The following is a 13,648-nucleotide window of genomic DNA, read 5'->3' as shown; positions in this document are numbered from 1 at the left end:
GCCCACGGTTCCCGGGACCAGGTGCATGCGGACAATCCCCATGGCCTGGGCGGCCAACTCAGGAGGGCAGAAGTCACCCTGGGGCCCTCAGGCTGGGCCATGCCTGTGCCCCGGGACTGCGGACTTCCAGCGGGGCCCCTGCTCATCCCACCGAACTGTACCCCAACCTGCTACACAGGAAGCTCTTCTGAAAGAAGAAAAGACTTCCTGGAATTTTAACAGTGAGGTCACGACGGTCAGCTCAGGTTAAACGCGGCACGGAAGATCCTTGGGATTCATTATTCTGTTGCTTGAGCGAAGATCCCCAAACCACTGAGGATGAGGGAGGGATTTGGCCAGAGCATGCATTACTTTCTGAGCAACCTAGGAGGACTGAAGAAACCCCGGAACAAGGCTGGTGCCCCTCCCACGCCCTATAGAGCTGACAGACCTTGCTAGCGTGGGTAAAATGGACTTGAAGCCTCTTAAATCGACAAATCAAAGTGGTGGCCTTCACGATCAACCATGCAGACTTTCCTGAGCCATGTGGTCCTTTCATAAAGTGTCAGTAAGTCTTCACAGACACACAGGCAGATTAGCAATGAAAAGAAAAACTCACAAATGGACTTTCTCTTAAAAAACCCTGTGATTCCTTCCTTCCTTCCTTCCTTCCTCGTTATTTTTTCTTCCCTCCCCTCTCTTCCCCTCCTTCTCTCCCTTCCTACCTACCTTCCCTAGTATTTGGGCTTAAACTGGGTGCTATCCATTTGCTTTCCCCCTCAAGATGGGCACTCTACCACTTGAGCCACAGCTCTACTTCCAGGCTTTGGTAGTGAACTGGAAATAAGAATCTCACAGACTTTCCTTCCTGGGCGGGCCTCTGCTCCTCAGATCTCAGCCTTCTGAGTAATATTATAGGCGTGAGCCAGCAGCACCTGCAGTCTTGGAATCTTAATGTTAACCTCCAGTCACCTTCAATGACACCCACACAGTCCCTACCACCAAGCAAGTGATACCAGGGGATTGCAGTCATGGGAAGTGGTCCAATTCTACCCACCCCATCTCCCTATCTGGGTTTACTAAGTTCTAGAGTGGAATTGTACATCACATTTGATTAAATCCTATTTTGGCATCTATCATCATGATCTTACACCTTTTGTCCTCTGGGCTACTGATACGTTAACAGTTATTATTAACATTTAAAAATTGCATTTCTGGAATACACCCTCCTATGTCATAACAATTCTTTCTTTATACTACTAGATTAAATTTCCTATGTTTTTGTTAGCTTCTAGTATTTGTTTCAAAGTGAGATTTTTGTTTTTGAGTTGTTATTTTGCAGTCATTTTTTGTTGACTTTTGGCATTAGGGTTATACTCTCTTGATAAAATGAATAGAAAAACTCCAACCTTTTCTAAGTTCTGAAACTCTATTCAGAATCTTGGAAGTAAAACTGTATAAGTCCAGTACTTTCCTGGATAATTCAACAAACTTCTGAGATTTTATTTGTGGCTATTGATCTACTGGAGTATCTCACTCATCCTTTGGTGTATTTCTAATAAAAATCATGTTTCATTGAATTTTCAAATCAACTAGCATATAGTTATATGAGACACAAAGCAATATATTTACTTACCAATAATTAAGAAACTGTCACCTACATTTGTGTAATTTGAAACTGGTATTTCCACTTTCTTGCTATGTTTCTTTATTTTTCTTCCTAGAGGTTTATCTCTTGGTTGTCTATATTCCAGGAAAATTAGACAAGGCATCTTATTTACTGCTCAGTTTTCTGGGTCATGGGTTTCTTCCTGTTTTCTTCAAGTTTATTTTGCTATCCTTTTTCTGTCTTCTGGAGATAGATGGTTGGTTCAGTTGTTTCTATTCTGAGATCAGTTTTGCTTTTTGTACTGGACCTCCACAAACGGTTTGATTTTATTGGCCATCTACCATCCAAGTAAACTTCCTGTTTGGGGAACGTCCTAAAATAGGTGGGAAGCAGGGCCTCACCCTTCCACTCCCACGGCGGAAGTGGCCAGGGGATGCAGCGGCACGGCCCTGGCTCTCAGCTCTCTGGCTGCGCAGGTAGGAGATGAATTCAGGATGCTAGCCTGCACGAGAAGGCAACTACGGTGCCAAACTCCTCATTTCAGCTTCTGAGAGCCCAGTCGGACAAAGCAGTGACCGTTTCTAGGGGCCAGTGGTGGTGGTGCATGAGCTGGGTCTGAGCTCTGAGACCCACATCACGGAGGAGGCAGCCTGGGACCCCTCAAGGCCCAATACAGCCTGAGGGGCGCATGGGTGGCCTCCTCTTCCCTTCCAGTCCCTAGTGATGCGGTATCACAGGTGCAGAGAGGGGCACCGAGCCCAGACGGGACAGCAGCCTGGGACCCAGGCAGCTGCGGCTTCCAGGGGCCACTTCTAAGCCTCCAGGCTCCGCCCGCTGCCTGTCAGGTCAGGGTTGGAAGGAATCTTGTAGAGTCTGTTTGCAAGTATTTGCTTTGCTTCATCTTCATGTTTAGCAACTCTTCTCACTAATCTGTCCAAAACATGTGACTAAATGAATTTCAAATAAGTCTCCTTTTATTCCAGGTTTAGTTTGTATTAAGAATACCCAGTGTGCTGGGCACCAGTGGCTCATGCCTGTAACCCTAGCTGCTCAGGAGGCTGAGATCTGAGGATCATGGTTCAAAGCCAACCACAGACAGGAAAGTCTAGGAGTCTCCTATCTCCACTAAGTTACCAAAAAAGTCAGAAGTGGAGCTGTGGCTCAAGTGGCAGAGCACTAGGATTGAGCAAAAATGCCTGGTACAGAGCCCAGGCCCTGAGTTCAAGCCCCAGAACAGGCATTAAAAAAAAAAGAAACCCAGACTATTCAATGCTTGGCTGGGCCCTGGTGGCTCACACCTGTCATTCTAGATATGCAGGAGGCCTGAGACCTGAGCATCGTAATTTGAAGCCAACCCAGGCAGAAAAAGTCCACAAAACAAGAAACAGAGGGTTAAGAACAGTTAATGAAGACGAGTAAGTGGGAACCGAGTGTCCAAACATGGGAAAGATTTTTATAAACGATAAGGAGAAGAAGGTGCCTTGCAAATATTTTATATCTGCAGATGACAAATTCTTAATTATCATCAAAATGCAGAGTGGGGTAAATCATCAGGCCAGCAGGAGAGGCCGTGCCAAACAACATAAGAGGTAAGTTTTATACTTTTCGATCGTATTAGCGTCATGGGGATCAAACTGAGAACCCAACAAATGGCCCTGAGATTTCCTACAGCTGGATCCCAGGAAGACTCGAAGCCACTAGGCTGCTCCGTCTTCAGAGTGTCCCCAAGGCGCCTGTGGGCTGGCCGCTGGGGCTGGCTGGTGTCACCACCAAAGGGAGGAAATTAAACCAAGCCTGTTCTATCTTTGCAGAAGCGCTAGTATGTCCCCACGTGGGACACACCTGCAGAGGGCTACCGGGTGTCAAGGACTTGTCCAGAGAAAGCCACGCAAAAAGCAGCGGCAGTGGCAGTAACACAGCTGACCGAACGGGTCACGTGCTCCGTGCCAGGCCGACTGCAAGGGCTTGCGCATCTCTACCCTCCCACCATCACACGAGGTAGGTACGGTCACCAATCCCGCGACAGTGCTGAGCAAACCGAGGCCGGCGTGCAAGCAGCACGTGTAAGTCACTGGTAGAGATACGGACCCAAGTGCTTCCTTATTACTTCTGTTGTTTTTAAAAATCATTATCTTTAAGTAGTTGTACAAAGGAGCTGCCATTTAACAAGGCAGTTAATGACTATATCTCGATCAACGTCACTCCGTTCAACGTTCTCGCCCATCCCTCCCCTACCTACACCTTTCCTCACAGTTCTTCATTTTGTAGGCTAGCCATTGGATTCTTGTCCGCACCTCTCCCTCCTCTCCTCTTCATTCATCTTGACCCCACTCCACCCCTTTGGAGGAGTTCCTGGTGTCTTGTTCAGCTGAACTTTCATTTGGGCATTCTAAGGAATTATACTATCTGAGATCTCCCTTGAATCTACTGTACATCAGTGAGTACATTTGTAGGCACTTGCGCACCACCCAACATATCTACTTAGGAGTCTGTGAGCTATCTGTAGCCTCAACATACAAGGGAACACACCCCCTTTGTCACTCTGGGCCCAACATTCCTTCACTTTAGGAACCAAATTCCATGCTGTTCCCTTGGTAAGGCAAAAAACTAATTTAAACCAAGACAAAGCCTGAAAGGAAAAATATGGCCTTTGTAGGAAGTTACAGATGATGAAAGTTAGGATAAAGTAAATGCAAGGTAAAAAAGATTGCTTGTCCCAGCAGGGAAGAACATTATAAAATGGCATTTTTCTCCAGAAGAATTGAGACTATGAATTCCAAGGTTTGGGGTGGGGGGGGGGGGAAGGGAATACGGTGTAACTGAGAGAAAGTGGCTTGTTCTGAGCTCATTCTCTGCTTTCAGGCATGAGGTGGTGGGATTTCCACGCTTGCTTTCACGGGAACATCCCTGTTCACCCACATTCCCCGAGGCTGGCCGTGCACTAAGACATGCGGGTCTTTCACGTGTGGTCCAGCCCCCCTCCCCCGGTACCCCCCTTCTCCCTTGCCGGCCTCCTCACCAAACATCCTAGGAAGGAAGGTGGCCCGTGCTGGGGGCAGTGGCTCAGCCTGAGAACGCCAGGGGCCCTGAGCCGCTCAGGGGTCGCAGTCCACGCTGGGTTAGGAGTAACGGAGATCCTCAGGCTCCCCCCACCCTCCTGCTTCCCTCCGCCGCACTGGAGAAGCTGGCGGACACAGCAGGGGTCCTCACTGCGGCCCCCGATGAGGACCCTTCTGCCCTGGCCCCTCTCCTGTCCTTGGGATCCCAGGCCTCCCCTCCGGGCAGGGTTTCACTCTGCTTCCCACGGGTCTGACAGCTCTGGGGAGCACCATCTCTTGCTGTCCACTTCTCATGGGTCTGACAGCTCTGGGGAGCACCATCTCTCACTGTCCACTTCTCATGTGTCTGACAGCTCTGGGGAGCACCGTCTCTCACTGTCCACTTCCCATGGGTCTGACAGCTCTGGGGAGCACCGTCTCTCACTGTCCACTTCCCGTGGGTCTGACAGCTCTGGGGAGCACCGCCTCTCGCTGTCCACCTCCCGTGGGTCTGACAGCTCTGGGGAGCACCGCCTCTCGCTGTCCACCTCCCGTGGGTCTGACAGCTCTGGGGAGCACCGCCTCTCGCTGTCCACTTCCCATGGGTCTGACAGCTCTGGGGAGCACCGCCTCTCGCTGTCCGCCTCCTGTGGGTCTGACAGCTCTGGGGAGCACCGTCTCTCGCTGTCCGCCTCCTGTGGGTCTGACAGCTCTGGGGAGCACCGCCTCTCGCTGTCCACCTCCCGTGGGTCTGACAGCTCTGGGGAGCACCGCCTCTCGCTGTCCACCTCCCGTGGGTCTGACAGCTCTGGGGAGCACCCCTCCCGTGGGTCTGACAGCTCTGGGGAGCACCGTCTCTCGCTGTCCGCCTCCTGTGGGTCTGACAGCTCTGGGGAGCACCGCCTCTCGCTGTCCACTTCCTGTGGGTCTGACAGCTCTGGGGAACACCGCCTCTCGCTGTCCACTTCCTGTGGGTCTGACAGCTCTGGGGAGCACCGCCTCTCGCTGTCCACCTCCCGTGGGTCTGACAGCTCTGGGGAGCACCGCCTCTCACTGTCTACTTCCCGTGGGTCTGACAGCTCTGGGGAGCACCGCCTCTCGCTGTCCACTTCCTGTGGGTCTGACAGCTCTGGGGAGCACCGCCTCTCACTGTCCACTTCTCATGGGTCTGACAGCTCTGGGGAGCACCGCCTCTCGCTGTCCACTTCCCGTGGGTCTGACAGCTCTGGGGAGCACCGCCTCTCACTGTGTGCATGTGCTGGAGGGAGGCCTAGGGTCGTCAGGAGGTGAGAATCACCAAGTCCAGGCTGACGCACGCGGCCAGCAGAGACAGGGAGCCCGGCCACCCGAGGACAGTGCCGTCCCTTGGTCTGGCCAGCCTGGGCCCGGCCGGCCAGCGGGCCTACGCCGCTGCCGCCCAGGCTGCGGCTGGACCAGTCCGGCCCCTACGCAGTTACCAGGCTGCGCTGGGCCAGCCCTGCAGCTACGCCATTCCTGCCCAGGCTGCGGCTGGACCAGTCCGGCCCCTACGCAGTTAGCGCCCAGGCTGCGGCACGCCAGCCCGGCCCCTACGCATTTAGCGCCTAGGCTGCGGCACGCCAGCCCGGCCCCTACGCAGTTAGCGCCCAGGCTGCGGCACGCCAGCCCGGCCCCTACGCAGTTAGCGCCCAGGCTGCGGCACGCCAGCCCGGCCCCTACGCAGTTAGCGCCCAGGCTGCGGCACGCCAGCCCGGCCCCTACGCAGTTAGCGCCCAGGCTGCGGCACGCCAGCCCGGCCCCTACGCAGTTAGCGCCCAGGCTGCGGCACGCCAGCCCGGCCCCTACGCAGTTAGCGCCCAGGCTGCGGCACGCCAGCCCGGCCCCTACGCAGTTAGCGCCCAGGCTGCGGCACGCCAGCCCGGCCCCTACGCAGTTAGCGCCCAGGCTCACTCACCTACGCAGTTATCGCACAGGCTGCAGTGGGAGGCGCGCGGGGGACGGAAGATCTTGCAGGTGAAACAGTACTTAAGTTTCACGGTCTGGCCGTTGATGATGACTTCTTTGGTTCTGGGAGGTGGGCGGTACCCCCCTGAACTGGTGCCATTTGCAATATCTGCGAAGGAAAAGGAGAGACAGCACACACCGTCTTCAGAACATCGCTTCCGCTCCGCAGCCCCGGAGACCCTGCTCGGGGACGGGGACGCAGAGTCCTCCTCTCCTGGAGTCTCTTCGAGCGCTGGGGGGTGGGGGATGGGAGGCCTATACCGGACGCGCATGCGTGCAGGGCACCAAGGGCAGGCCGTGCGCCACACACCTGGGACTCCAGCGTGTGATTTCCTCTAGGATCACATGGGCCACGGCCCCCATCAGACCCTGGCCAATGGCCTTCAAGTTCATTCGCCCCGCCCACCCCTGGTCCTGCCCAGTAGGAAATCTCCTATGGAGCCCCGCCCAGTCCCTCCTGGGGAGGCGAGGGCGGAGACAATCTCCCTAGAGGCCACGTGGGCAGCCCAGGTGGCAGGTTGCAGCCCAGGTGCGGGTGTCACCGCCTGCTGAAGAAGGCCACCCCTCGGATTTCATCTTCACTGCCCGCCAAGCCCCTGCCGTCTCAGTCTCCGAATCTAGGTTTTGTTACAGCAGCTGGCCTATGCCCCAGTGAGCACAGCGCCATGCTTAATTCTCCTTCTCGGATGGTGTGCTCCCAATCCAGCCCAGCTCTCTCCACATTTGTCCCTTCAAAAATTCCAGTGTAGGAAGGAACACAAAGGCTCAGTGCCTCTGATCACACAAAATAATATTTACTGGCATGGACTCTCCAGGAAATGGAAAAAAAAAACACCAGTGCACAGGAGATGGGAATAAGACACTTAAAATAACTTGTAAAAAAATTTATATTTATATTCAAAGACATCATTTCCACATTTGTTCATCTGACCTGCTTTTTTAAAATTATGTTTAAGAGCCCATTCTAAAAATGTAGAAAATACTACAAATACGCCTGTTTCAAAGTTCCATCTTCTCCCGGAGCTTGGTTCTGCTTGCCCATCCCACGTTAGAATCACCCGGGGAGGTTTTGGTTGACCCTAGCCCATGCGTCGGGACTGTTAGTCTCAGTGTTATGCTGGGTGGACAGCAGATGAAGTTTCCAGTTTCTGGTTTTATCCTCACATCAGCCCCTCAGCCCAGATCCATAAGGCTTGCCGAAAAATTGTTCCTGGAGAAGAGGGTTTTGGCTGAGACCCTCAGCCCCTTCTCTCCTAAGGAAGAAACAAAATGCTGGGTGGCCTTGGCTTCCCAAAGCATCTTTATGGAAAATAATGGGCTTGGTCCCTGACGACGCAAGCTGGTCTCTGTATACAGGTGCCCCTGAGGCCCCAAATCAAACTTTGTTGTTTCAGTAGATTTGTGTCAGCTGTGAAATCAACCACATATCGTTGGCTCTTGCACATATGTGTAGAAAACTAGAAATCAGATACAGGTTTAAAAGGCTACTACCAATCCTATTGTGTTGGTGTCAATTTAGTGAGAGACGTTTTGAAGCTAAAATCCAAAGGCAAATATTTTAAAATGAAGCAATGACAACACTTTCAGCACTAGAAGTACTTAAAAAGTCTAGTTCTGAGTAGTAATAACTTGACAACATGAGGGTTTGCGAGCATTCCTTACAACAGACTATTGATCTGGTGGCTTCAAAGTACATTACTAGCTAAAAACTAGTGTTCAATAGATCCAGTAAATGGAAGCCCAAACCCTGGATGCCCTGACTAGATATTCAAATGATTCTAGAAGGAAATGGAAGGCTGGGTGCCAGTGGCTCACATCTGTTATCCTAGCTACTCAGGAGGCTGAGGATCGTGGTTTGAAGCCAGCCCAGGCAGAAAAGTCCACGAGACTCTTATCTCCAATAGAGCAGCGATTGGCTAAGAAGTGTGGGTAGGGCTCAAGTGATAGCGTTAACCTCGAGTGAAAAAGCCAAGTGAGAGCATGAAGCCCTGAGTTCAAGCCCCAGTTACTGACAAGAAGAAGAAGAAGAAGAAGAAGAAGAAGAAGAAGAAGAAGAAGAAGAAGAAGAAGAAGAAGAAGAAGAAGAAAAAGAAAAGGAAGAGGAGGAGGAGGAGGAGGAGGAGGAGGAGGAGGAGATGGAAGGATTGGAAGATCTGGATGTGGGGCTCAGCTTTGCCATCACGTGACGAAAAGAACAGAGAATTCAAACAAATGAACAAACCAATCAGCCCTATTTGTGCAGGGCTGCTGCGGCAGGAAGGGAAGGGGCTCACTGGGACCTGGGGGGGGGGGCGGGAGGGCTCCTGCTGCCGGGCCCAGCGAGGCCCCTGCCTGGTGCCCCTCTCCCTTTGGTCTGGACTCGTTCTCTACACAGCCCTCATCGTGAACCTTTTCAGCCAAGTGTGATCAAGATCTTTAGGTCTCACCGAGACCCACCGAGTCCTGGGCCTCAGGTCTGCTCTTCCCGTGGCATAGTCTACCACAGGGCCTGTGTTCAAACAAGATGGGCTTCCCTGAGGGGTCATCTTGTCCCCCACCCAGTCACACTGCCCCCCACCTCGGGGCTGTCTGTGCTGCGGGTTCTTTTCCTGCCACCCAGGGGGATCAACCCACTGGTAAGGTCCAGTGCCAAACGTCCCACGTGAGAACAGCGGGCCGGCAGAGCTGCCTGCTTCCTTCCTTGGACGCTCATTGTATTCCATTCCTCTATTTATCCAGTCAGTCGAGCCGTACCATGCGCTCCCAAGGCACCAGCCCCGGCGACCAGCGCTCTAAGTACCATCCTGAGGACAAAGGCTTTTCTTCAGGGTTCACGGGTCCTATCTTTCCCTCACCCATGGAGATCACAGGCACAAAGCGCTAAACTGGGTGTTCTGCTCAAGTCCTCAATTATTCTGGATTGGGGCTTTTTTTGGGGGGGGGGGTGTTACTTGTGTTTTTGTATTCGGCAGCAATCAATTTAGTCTACTTCGCAGGGCTGTTTTATGTGGTTTAAATGCAGCTAGCGACAAAGAATAAGCCAAGTCTATAATAGCTAATGGTTCAAGAACACTAGAGGGTTTTTTTTTTTTAAATATTAGTTTCTCCAGTCAGTATTTCTCAAGGGCATTTTTACAAAAGCATTCTGAAAGGCAACTTAAAAGCTTAAAAGAAATGGTCTTTACATGCACAAAGATCTCTCCCCTAAGTTGTTGGCACAGAGGTAGACATAATACCAACTGTTTCAATACTAACCTGATCATCAGACCTGTGGGCAAAGAGTTAGGAAGCCAGGGGACAGGAAGGAAAAGCTGCCCAGTGTGTGCGCGCTGGCACGGGACCTGTGACTGAGATGCGTCATTCAAAGGGAAGTCCTGGGCTAGCCAGAGGCCTCCTGGACGCTGTTCCTTACTGGAGGTCTGTCCTCGTGCTACCCAGGAAAGTTAAGTCCACTTTTCCTCCTGAAGGAATAACAGTATTCATATCACAATGGATCCAATGTATCTCCTACCTTAGTTATTCCTACCCCCAATTGTCATAAATACATGTGCAATTGCACTACAGTTCTTTAAAATGCAAAGAGAATCAAAATACAACTTTCTTTTTAAGTAGGGACAGTGCTGGACTTTGAACTCTGGGCCTCAGAATGTGGTAGACAGGTCCTCTACCACTTGAGCTACACACCCAACCCTTTTTGCTTTAGTTGTTTTTCTAAAATGAGGTCGAGAGTTTATGCTCAGTGGGCCTGGACCCTGCTCTTCCTATGCTCAGTTCTTGCACAGCTGGATGGCAGTTGTATAGCATCACTTCTTTTTGCTGGTGATGACCAAGAGCAATGAGCCTTCCAACCTCTGCCTCCTGAATGGTAGCTAGGACTGAAGGCGTGAGTCACCAGGCTTGGCCACACCTTCCTTCTCTACAGATGCAGGTTCTGATGTTTTCCTTCGCCATCGAATCAGAAGGACGACATCCCCCTGTGCACTGAAGTTTCATGGACCACTAAGCAGCTGCCAGAACATCTGCCAGGGTGCTAGGGATGTCTGCTAACAGGAGTTTAGTCAGAATGGAGGTAAAGTGCAGGGCCAACGAGCCACCGTGCCTTCCATCTTGACTCCATCGCAGTGGTTGGAGAAGAGCCATCGGCTGTCCCCAGCACGCAGCCAGTGGATCAAACAAGGAAATGTTTACTAGGCGCCCTGGCCTGCCCAACAGTATTCTGGGCACTGTGGTGAGCAGGGCAAGTCATTATGGCTTACTCCTGGGGCGGGGAGGGGCAGGTGAAGCAGAGGATGGTGTTTGGTCATTCACACGCGCACACGAGTTCCACTCGGAAGTCAGTGATCAGAATCAGCGCTGCTGCTGTCAACGAGGGTGGTTCTGCCTCCGGGGTGACTATCAGGAGACGGTGTTGGTCGTGACAGTGGGAGAGAATGCTCTTGGCGTCTTGTGAGCGAGGCCCACGGATGCTGCTCAGCGCCCCACAGTGCACGGGGCAGCCCTCACAACGCAGGACTTCCCAGCCTCAGATACTGCTGGCGCCGAGGCTGAGAGGCCTTGCAACACAGACGGCGTGGCCGCACACCAACAGGATGGCATCATCAGCAAATGTGTTAGAAAGAAATAATCCGGGTGCGCCCCACCGCACCCCCTTACTCGGCCAGAATCTGCACTTTTCAAAGATCACCCAGTGGGTGGAGTGCATATGAAAGTGTGCTAAGCGGGCACTAAGGGGACTTGGTGCGTGTCATCCTAGCGACTCAGGAGGCTGAGGTCCGAGCAAGCCGAGACAATTCCATGACATGCTTATCTTCCATTAACCAGCGAAAAGCCAGAAGCGCAGGTGTGGCTCAGGGGACAGAGCGCCAGTCTTGAGTAAAGAAAGCTAAGTAAGAGCGAAGAGCACCCTGGCCATGAGTTCAAGTCCTACTACGATCATGTGTGGGCACGTGCACACATATACACAGGCACACACAAAAGGAAATTATAGCTTCAGTCACTAGTTACATGCAGGCTAAACTCACTGGTTGTTGGTGAAACTCGTTAGCTAGGTCTCTCTACCTTCTTTCCTTTAGGTACTCTGACAAGCACCGTTCATGAACGTGTACTCACTTGGAAACACTAAAAAACTAGAATCTTCATTCCTGGGGCTGCTGATCTGGGGTAGGAGCAAAGAATCTGGACTTTTTATAATGTCCCTTATGCACATCTGATGACAACTGGTTTGGGTTCGTGGCGAATACTAAACACTGCAACAGTAGAGGCGAAGGCTGAGTCTCCCGGACAGGAGAACTCGGGGGTTGGCTAAGAATGGGGAGACTTCAGAGGGGAAGACCTTCCTCGCGTAAAGATGTTACTGAGTTCATTCTGCAGAGTCTGGCCAAGAAAATAGCCAAGCCCAGTGCTTAACCTACTCATGTTTGTTGTCATTTATGGCAGTATGACTTCTTGTCACAAGCTTACAACCTTTACAAAGTTGTTTTACAGGGACTGGTGCAACATCTTTCCCTGTTCCCTGGTGTGGTTCCCTGCACACAGGTTGAAGAACATCCTGGCAGACAAGAGCTGTGGTCGGGAGTAGGTGCCAGTTTTAGGTAATAGCAGCCTTACTGGATTGAATTTCACTAAAGGGGAGATTTGTACATATACATGCACTCTCGTGAAGTGAACGAGATGGTGATCCATGTGAATTTCACTGTGACAACAAAGTGATAAACATCAATATTCAAAAATAATTCCAAAGCCAGGAGCCAGTGGCTCATGCTGTAATCCTAGCTACTCAGGATGCTGAGATCTGAGGATCACGTTGAGATTCAAGGTCATGAAAATCTGTGAGACTTTTTTTTTGTGTCAGTCACGGGGCTTGAACTCAAGGCCTGGGTGCTGTCCCTGAGCGTCTTTGTGCTCAAGGCTACTGCTTTATGATTTGAGCCACAGCTCCATTTCTGCTCTTCAGGTGGTTAAATTGGAGATAAGAGTCTCATGGACTTTTCTGCCTGGGCCGGCTTTGAACTGAGATCCTCAGATCTCAGCCTCCTGAGTAGGTAGGATGACAGGTGTGAGCAACGAGTGTCTGTGAGACTCTTAACTCCAATTGACCACTAAAAAGGCAGAAGTGGGGCCGAGATTCAATGGTAGAGTTAAGTTAGCCTTGAGTGAAAAAGCTAAGGGACAGTGCCCAGGCTGAGTTCAAGCCTCAGTACGTGTACACACACACGGACGTACACACACACACACGGACGTACACACACACACACACACACACACACACACACACCTTGAGTATAAGCTCAACTAATCCTAAAACTAGTTCTGGTAGCAGAAGTTCCAGAAAACTGGAATCCAGAATGCCATCGATACGATTTTGTTTTAGTTTGGTGGAGGAAACAGGTCTCAGTTTCTCCACATTTAGACTATGATAGCGCGGGTTCCTGTGGTTGAGTGACGGGGTCATTCACAAGGAGACCTTGAAGTGTCAGATGCTACGATGGTCAGTGTTCATGGACATCGCAAGCTCTCCTTTCAGGGCCTCCTCAGCTCCGCCAGGGCACTATTTTTATTCCTAATTAGCATAACTAGATACAGAAGTGCTTGCTAGCGTTGACCTTTTCACTTCAACTGAGTTAACCCAATATATGCTTATAGCAAAATGAACATTAATGGTTATCTTATTTTTTTTTTGCCACATTATTTTTTTTTCCCACGTGGATAGGAAGCCTTGTCCCTGAATATAAAAGAGAAAGGGCCGTGTCCTTGACTTCCATCCATTGCTACTGGAATGCTGTGAGCACGCACACAGACCATGGCACAGTATAAATGGAAACCCAGTTCTACTGAAGGCCAGAGTGCGAAAGACCTGCATGTGTGTCTACTCCATGGGACCGATTCTGCACTGGCCGAATCCACGAACACTGTGCGGTGACGGAGGTCAGGTTGGGGTGTTCTCATCCCTGGGAAAGGGAAGATGCCGACACTGGGCTCCACATGAGGGTAGGTGGCTTGCTGTCATCCCGGGACAATCTGCCTTGCTTCTCTTGCAGTTCGAGGGGCGTTAGCAACATCC

At 51.5% G+C, this 13,648-nt stretch overlaps 1 protein-coding gene across 3 annotated transcripts in view; it reads right to left on the bottom strand.

Annotated features, from left to right (window-relative positions):
• Window positions 1-13,648, bottom strand: part of Zdhhc14 (zinc finger DHHC-type palmitoyltransferase 14) — a 170,714-nt gene that overhangs the window by 33,294 nt on the left and 123,772 nt on the right. For all 3 annotated transcript variants that reach the window (XM_048354362.1, XM_048354363.1, XM_048354364.1), the window contains exon 3: window positions 6,560-6,718. In XM_048354362.1, coding sequence (XP_048210319.1) covers window positions 6,560-6,718 — 159 coding nt within the window. The remainder of the gene's footprint in view (window positions 1-6,559; window positions 6,719-13,648) is intronic.

The sequence above is a fragment of the Perognathus longimembris genome, chromosome 9, assembly GCF_023159225.1.
Source record: "Perognathus longimembris pacificus isolate PPM17 chromosome 9, ASM2315922v1, whole genome shotgun sequence".
NCBI classification, from domain to species: domain Eukaryota; kingdom Metazoa; phylum Chordata; class Mammalia; order Rodentia; family Heteromyidae; genus Perognathus; species Perognathus longimembris.
Note: the sequence above shows the minus strand (reverse complement) of the source record. Positions and strands in the feature narration are given on the sequence as shown.